General features: G+C 44.5%; 1 protein-coding gene across 1 annotated transcript; it reads right to left on the bottom strand.

Moving 5' to 3' along the window:
* Nucleotides 1-670: 670 nt before the first annotated feature.
* LOC124206333 (protein gooseberry-neuro-like) lies at nucleotides 671-7,550 on the bottom strand. Its single transcript, XM_046604127.1, has 5 exons — nucleotides 7,130-7,550; nucleotides 5,550-5,926; nucleotides 5,238-5,457; nucleotides 2,263-2,443; nucleotides 671-2,170 (listed from the first exon to the last, which is right to left on the bottom strand). The coding sequence occupies exons 1-5, from the start codon at nucleotides 7,185-7,187 to the stop codon at nucleotides 1,255-1,257; spliced, it is 1,752 nt and encodes a 583-aa protein (XP_046460083.1). The 5' UTR covers nucleotides 7,188-7,550; the 3' UTR covers nucleotides 671-1,254.
* Between the last annotated feature and the right edge of the window lie 774 nt (nucleotides 7,551-8,324).

The following is an 8,324-nucleotide window of genomic DNA, read 5'->3' as shown; positions in this document are numbered from 1 at the left end:
CACTCAAGCGGCCAGTCACCTATACGGCGGATTAGGAGTTAGTAATCTATGCTGTACATGTATATCTCAAGGGAGGTCACAGTAGCCGATTTAGACAAGCGACATGTAGTAAGGGAAATATTGTCATGTCCCCCACAGGGGATCATTTCTCTTTGATTCCCTTGATCTCATTGATGATGAACAAAAACGCCGAAGTCGCTCATTCTCCAGTCGAAAGTCAATCCACTTCGGCGATGTTGGCCATTTCTTTTTCAAGACTAACAATGCTCTAGACTTCTTGGCGCTCACCTCATTGACAATGAGCCTAGTCCCCCCTTCGAAGACCTTTGGATAGTTCACACAGACCTTCTGTATACATAGGGAATGTACGTCTCCTATTACCTTACACTACACCCTGGGCCTATAATCCAGCCACAACATGTCAAAATGATGAAGACGGCCCATCGGGGTCAGATAGGCCTAGACCCATTTATGACCTTTAATCATCTGTATATTATACGATCACATCATGAACTATAAGGTGTCGTGATGATAAACTCGACATTACTCCGAGTAAATATACTGGTCATAGACACTGACGATAGGCCTATAAGCCTATCATAGCAAAATGAAAAAAAAAAAGAAACTTTTGTTATTTTTAGTCCGCAATGAATTCGATAAAAAAATTTGATTTGAAAATCAGAATATGCGTTTATTGAAATGCAGCTGATGAGAGCACTATCAGAGTACAGATGCACAAAACGACTAAATCATAGATGCTATTTGGTGACAAAAGGAGACGAGAGATAATGGTATAATAATAAATTGTGTATATGTATGCACGAAAATTTGATTCAGCTACTAAGGTTAAACTAATAGTAATATATTTCTGGCCCTAAAATATAAAAGAAAGGCCGCTACCGTATTATTACTAAAATATAAATGGTGAAGCTGACAGAAAGCAAGGTGGTATTGTAGTTACTGGTTGCAAAACATCAAAGAAATAATTATAAATGGATAAAAAAAATCCTTTCGAAATTACTGAAATAATGTTTTGTGATGCGAAGCAATATATAGTATATTCCTAGAGCGGAAGCTTTCATTTGTATAGATGTATAGTGGGTAGATCGATGGATAATTCCGAGTTTTCTTCTACTCAATTTGTCTTGAAAGGATGAAATACTTTAGGAAATGAATTTATCTCGAACGCCAAGAAGTGCTAAACTGTACAAGTCAAAATTCTATCGGATCTCTTAGATTATAAATTGTTTGATTTCAGTGAACTAATCCAGCGCAGTGCAGCATGTGACTGGCATCCATTCCGGAGATCATCTGATGTTGATAGTAAGGATATCCGGATTTCGGTTCGGACGGCGAGTGCGGGTTGATCAAAGCGGCCACAGCCGGATTGGCGCTTCCGGTGACGGTGAACGCACTTCCGGACGTAGCGGCGGCGGCGGCGGCCGCCGAGTGCAGTTGATGCGGATGGGCCGGAGCCGACGAGAAGAACGGATACGAATCGGCCGAGCCGCTGCACACGGAAGGAACCGACGTCGAAGTCGAGGAAGCCCAAGCCGACGGATTCGATTGGTGGTGGATGTTGTCGTCGGAGACTTTGCGTCCAGGCCCAGGAATGGCGTTCCATCCGGCGTGATTGGCCGCCGTCAGATAGCCCGGGAACTGATGGCCGAAAGATAGCGAAGCCGCCGCAACATCCTGGTGGTGCGGATGATGGATGGATCCGGCGGCGGCGGCCGCAGCCGCTGCAGCTGATGTTGGATATCCATTGCTGTAATATCCCTGGTGATGGTGGTGGTGGTGATGTTGCCAAGCTCCGGCTGCGTGGTGAGTCTGGAAGGCAGCAGCGGCTACGGCAGCGTTCACTTGTTGTTGTTGCTGTTGCTGTTGTTGTTGCTGTTGTTGCTGCTGTTGATTGTGATGATCGGCTACTCCAGAAGAGGACTGGCCAATGCTGGCCGACTGGGCCTGGGTTGGCTGGGGCGAGGTGACGGTCGAATTCGAGTAGTGATGGCCCCCGGAAGAAGGTGACGAAGCGGCAGCGGCGGCTGCGGCGGCGGCCAGCGAGAAAGCCGATCCTTGTAGGCCAAGTTGTTGACCGGTCAGTTGTTTCCTCAAACGAGCCCGGCGATTGGAGAACCAAACTTGCACTCTGGCCTCTGTCAATTTCGTTCTAAAGAGCAAATTATGTAACGTCATTAGTATACGAGCCAATCAAAAATTAAACCGGCATCAATTAAAACAGGAATTTTTTAATCGACTTACTTTTGGGCCAGTTCCTCTCTGGTGTAGACGTCCGGATATTGGGTGCGCTCGAATGATCGCTCCAATTCTTCCAGTTGCTCGGCGCTGAAAGTCGTTCGTGAGCGACGCTGCTTGCGCTTCAACGTGATTCCGGGCTCCGATTCAATGTCCGAAAGGTCACAGTCGCTCGACGATCCCGTATCTACCAAAAGTTCAAATTAAAATTCGTCGGTTAGAAAATGTGGGTGGTTTAGGGTCGGCGATTTATCTTAACGGACACAACATGTATTTAACATGATCTTCTACTCTTTTTTTTCTTTTTTTTCCTTCCAAACAATCAGAGATATACATACACACATAATAGAAAGCCTATTTTCTGAAACAAATGGAAGAAAAACCTAACCCGAAAGAGAGAGAAAAAGAAAAGACACTTGTGCGGGGCCCTATTTCTCTCTCTCTCTCTTCAGCATCATTTCATTTCCAAGAGAGACTGCATGCTGCTAATTAGGCTATTAAAAGAGATACTTATACACTATGCATCCTATATAGCTAGCGGAGAAACAACTTACGATGGGGGGTTCAAAGAGTAATGGAAAAGAAGAAAAAGAAAAAGGGAGGTCTCGGAGGGCCCCGGCAGCAAGACACTGTGCGCGGCTCCTCTTTGAATGAATTAGAGAAAAAGAGTTGAGTCAGAAAAATAAGACCTCAGCAATATAGCCCGGCCATTAGTGGCTTCTTTTTTTGTCTGTCTGCCTGTGTGTGTGTGTGTGGGGATATGCTATAGGCGCATAGATGATTGTAGCCTTTGCAGCTCTATCCTCTTATCATTAAATGTCCTACATAAGAAAAGAACTCTGAACAGTTTCCATCAGTCTAATAGTCCGACTCTATACACCCAATTCGCTGGCTATAGCTATACAGCACTGGAAAAAAATTTTTTGTTGTTGTTGGTCTCTCCCCCACCATTTATTATTTTGTGGTTGGTTGTGTGCAGTAAATAAGAAATAAATACGCGCTGTTGCGGTTGGGAATAATATAATACACATCGCGGCGATGAGAGATGTTTTGCTGGCCCATTAGATTCACTCTTTTAAAGTGCCCGCGCATCATCCCAGCAACCGTCCGACCGAAAGTGGTCGAATCACCTACGCATTTCGTTCTTCCTGGGCGGCCAGGACACCCGCGCGAACATTTTTTTGAGAAGACACACAAAAAATGAAAGCTCATTATTAACATTCGTACCACCCGTATCTATTACCCACAGCAAGATATTTAATAGCAAAAAAAAAACAAAAAAATTGTGGTCAGTAATTACTTTAGACCCCGAGTGAATAACCCAGGCCCCGTTTGCAGCAGTGGCTGCAATTGAAGCCAACCACCGCAATTAGCCAGATAGAAAATTATCTAAATATTAAGCTGATGATATCAGAAACGAGACGAAAATTGAAATGATAAGGAAATGTACAACAGAAGAAGAATGAGGACAACGGCCGCATATAGCATCACAGCAATAGTTGGCGATGTCAAGGTGATAAATAAAAAGCTCGTAAATAGAAACTCATAAGAGAAAAATCAGACAAGAGAATGGAGCTAGAAAGAAGAGAAAAAAAACATGTTGCTGGCCTGGACAAACGCATAAATCACGACGCCATAAGGCCGATATCTATGTATGTGTGTACTTGTATCCAGCCAGCCTCGAACAGTGTGTATATGCTCGTGTTATCTAGAGCCCCAGCAGCATCTCTTCTTTTATTTTCATCCTGATATATTACGCACGGACGATGGGGCTCCTTTTGGGCCGCTCCGGGCGGGACACCACACACACACACAGCCCGCCACCACTGACAGAGTACAACAAAACACGAAAGAAAGAAAGAAGAAGAAGAAGAAGAAGAAAAAAGGCCCTCCCGCAAAGTCAAAAGAAGCCGACGTCTCTCGCGCAACCGCCGGCCTCGGCCGCCAACAACCAGCAGCCCAATGATATCATTATATTACAGGTGGAATTTATTAGTGTACTATTATTACCACTATTAAAAGAAATGCCTTTTCCCCCTCTCTCTCTCGCTCAGTCTCTCTTTACAGTACATTTTCTAGAGGAGAAGAAAAATAACCGCTTATACGCCGGTGTGTAGTGGTACTAGCTATACATAAGAGTCTCTGAATATATGTACACGTTATGTACAACTTACAACAGGCGACCGAGAAACTCTTTGCGGTGGGTTTGATCTATAAATGCGCCTGCCACACTAGATGATGATGGTCTAAACTCTATGATTTGCCTTTTGGCTGTCCGCTTATTATTATTTTAGGAATATTACAAATGCTATACGTTATTATATGTTCTTCTAATATAAGCAAAAGTATTATTCATGGCTGATCACAATGAGAGAGAGAGAGAGGCGACTTGGCTGTTAGATTCTTTCTGTCTTTCCTATAGCGCACACACGGAAAGAACTGAATTAAAAAGCTGGATGGTCTCCGCTGATTGCAATTTGGTCTGCGCGCGTTTCTTTCATTTTTTTCGGCAGAGGAGTATAGGACGAGAGAGCGGTGGCTCGGGGCGATACAAGTAGATCGTCCGCCAACCTTCCCCACATTGTTGTGAAAAATCAGAAAAACAAAATACGACGAAAAAAGAAAAAAAACCTCCCAGGTAGAAAACGGGCAATCATTACGTAGAAAAAAAGAAATGTGTAGTATAGAAACGGCGAGAAAAGTCTACGATTTCCATGATGATATTATTCACTATCAATTCTCTTTAATGATGACTTAGCCTGCCATGCATTTTAGACGCGTGGAGGAGGAGTGCTCGGACGAATAACCATCCATCACCCGTGTTGATCTGATTCTTTCTCCGGAGCGCAACACAAAAATGAGAGCGGACTCCCAAGAAAAACACACCACAGGGCAGCAGCAGCAGCAGCGGCTTTAAAAGCCTTTCGTTTGATTTGGAGGGCGGATCTATTAGAAAGACTGTCGGTGTAAAAAGGACTGACCTGCTAGAATGCCGTCGATCGAGTGCTGGTGAGGATGCCTGTTGATTAAGCCGTCGGGACTGATTGCGCTGTTGGTGTTCTCCATCATGCTCATCATCCCGCGGTGATGCGGATGCTGTTGCTGCTGTTGTTGTTGCTGCTGCTGTTGTTGCTGCTGCTGTAACAGCCGATTGATGGAAGTTGCTGGCGCTATCGATCCGCTCATCAATTCCTTTTCATCCTGTTGTTATTTATGCATAATTAATCCAGGATGTTTGAATTGAATTTGAATTTGTTCGAGATTCGGATTGAAAATGGGGAAAGGATCTTTACCTTGTGGGAGGGTCGGTCGCGGAATTCCCAGGAGAAGATGTTGTTGTTGGCGGTCTCCCGTCGGTAGTCTTCCGACTTGCGTTCGGCTTCGCCGCTGTTCATTCCGCATCCGCTGCCTCCTCCGCCGGGTGACACGGACGAGCCTGAGGAGCTGCTCTTTGGTTTCGATCCGCCGATGACTCCCGGGCGGATGCTGCCCGTCTCCTGGTAGCGATTGAGGATCTTTGAGACGCAGCCGTGGGAGACGCGCAACTGGCGGGAGATGACGCACGGACGGACGCCAGCCGCCGCCAATTCGACGATCTTCAAACGGATGTGGTTCGGCAGCGGACGGCCGTTGATGAACACTCCGCCCAGCTGATTGACACGACCCTGGCCTAATACAGCAACAGCAAGACAAGATTAGATAATTGAATAAATCTTCAGATTCATTGAAAAATTGTTGTTATAAATGTTAAACCAAAATCTCAAAATGTGTCTGATATTTCAAAAATAGAAATCAGAGAGATGAAACATTATTCGGCTTTTCAAAGGGCATGCCGATGAGAGCGACACAGGTATTTAGGCTGGGCATAACCCACACACATGTATAAGATAGCCGTTCGTAGAATCGTAATAAATGCATGTAACTGCGCGGACCTCCCTCAACCTTGTAATTACCGACGTTAATTTACAGCAGGTCCTCCTCCAACCCCGGCCTTTTTTTCCCCCTTTTGAGACCTCCACCGCTGCACCGGCTGGGTTCTTTTTTAAAAAAAATTTAGATCGTCATTGCATAAGCAGCGCGTAGGCCTTCGCCATATAGTTCACATATGTTTGATATGTATTTCTAAAAACATATCTGCGTGAATCGAGTCGGCTTTCATCCTCCTCCCCCGTCCGACTATCTCTCCACCCTTTTCCCAATCTATTAAAACTGTACGGATGTGTAGGCCCCATGAATCCAGCTAGGCAGGCAGCTACATATATATATACGCTGGGTGTTGCGTGCATTCTTGTAATCAGTTTTCTCTTCTCTCATTGTACGGCACTTGAGTGCATTCACCATTCCTTCTTATTCATTATGGAATTGATGGAAAAGAAACGGTATGGAAAATGTTACGGGGCTGCCGGGCCACGGCGCGGTGGGTAGCGGCTCTGCGGTCGTGTGTGGCGGCTGCGGCGGCACATTTCAGAGACCATCTCAGTGGTGGCGTATGATTTAATTATAAGCGGCCCCCATCCTTATATACTGCTGTCCTTTAATTAGACACTAGTGTTCTCCCCGTGTCATTGCTGCCGAGGGCATTTCGGTACTGTGATTATTATTAACAGAAGTATGTGCAGCGAGCGCTCGGCTCTTATACGTTCAAAATGCGAGAAAAAGAGTCAGTTCCATTATACACATTTTTTTAACACGTAGCCATCAAACTGAAATCCTTGTAAATGCCGAATAATGCGCAATCCCACCAAGAAATGTGTACCATCGGCACTTGTATATAATATCGCACCAATGGCGACTGAATAATTTTGCAACTCAATTCGAGCTAGATTACTCACGGGATTAATTACGTTCCTACACGATAAGAAAAGTGAAGTACCTTGGAATGGATAGCCGGTGAAGAGATGATGCGGCATGTTCATGCTGGCAACTGACATGACTCCTTGATTTCTTCTTGGTACAGTTTCAGCTGTTAGCCGCGCCTGTTGAAATTTCGAAGCACAATATAATTGGCACTGATGTGGCGTCGGAGAATGAACAAAAATCAATTGGAAGCCAGTTGAGTCGCTTGTTTAACTGATGAAATTCAAAACTTTCGAGCGCTAAATAGATTCAATCGATATATGCTGCTGCCCTGCTATAGCTGTCGAACTTTGGCTGAACTGTGATTGTGAGAGCTTGTTTGAACTCGAGAGTCTAAAACTCGACTGAGTACCTGGCCAGGGATAGCAGCCTCTTTTTGAAGGCGAGCGACTCCAGCATGACCACCATATAGGCACCTGTGTGATGTATGTTCCAGTCCCACCGTTGCTGTGCTCCTTGCGGGTAAGAAAAAAGGAAAAAAAAAGTCTCATCATCTGCAAGGAGAAGAGAGAGAGAACCAAGGAAAAAAAAAGGGACTGGAAGGTCTCTCCAGCCGGACGGATCTAGTTCCGCCCCTTTTTCTTCCTTTTACCAGCCTACTTTTTCATCTTTCTTTCTTTTTCTTGTTCCAAACGTGTATATAGCTACGTATATCGGCGTTTTTTTTAAAAGAAATTTCTAGGTATTTTTTAGTGTGCTTTCAAAGTTCCATATCGGTTCTTATTAGAGGACAAAAACTGTTATTATAGGCCCAAATCTAATGATCAATTAAATGAGGAACTTTTTGGAAAATATACAGATACAGTTCTTCTCTAATAATATTACTGCTAATCCCATATTCAAATCGCAAAGCAATGAGAGTATGATTATGACAAAAATGATCATCCAAGCGAATACGTTCAGTTAAATCTGAAATTAGCAGAGAATTTCACACTTTCAAACAGATAACATTTCGCGTTTGGTTTTCTTGTAGGTTATACATGGGACTTGAGTTGACAACTGAAAGGTAGATTAAAGCGGCTAACTTCGTTAGCGACATGTTGACACGTATATTTAGTTGACAGGTGAAATGACTCTGTTTTATTGGAACAAGCTCAATTGGCTGTGTTGTGTGTGTGTGTATACAGGGGGTTCTGGCTGAGCGCGCTTACACTACCACCACGATGTGTCTCGGTCCGTCTTTGAGCCGCAGCGAAGCGGCAAAGCGCCCA

The sequence above is a fragment of the Daphnia pulex genome, chromosome 2 (genome assembly GCF_021134715.1).
Source record: "Daphnia pulex isolate KAP4 chromosome 2, ASM2113471v1".
Classification (NCBI taxonomy): domain Eukaryota; kingdom Metazoa; phylum Arthropoda; class Branchiopoda; order Diplostraca; family Daphniidae; genus Daphnia; species Daphnia pulex.
Note: the sequence above shows the minus strand (reverse complement) of the source record. Positions and strands in the feature narration are given on the sequence as shown.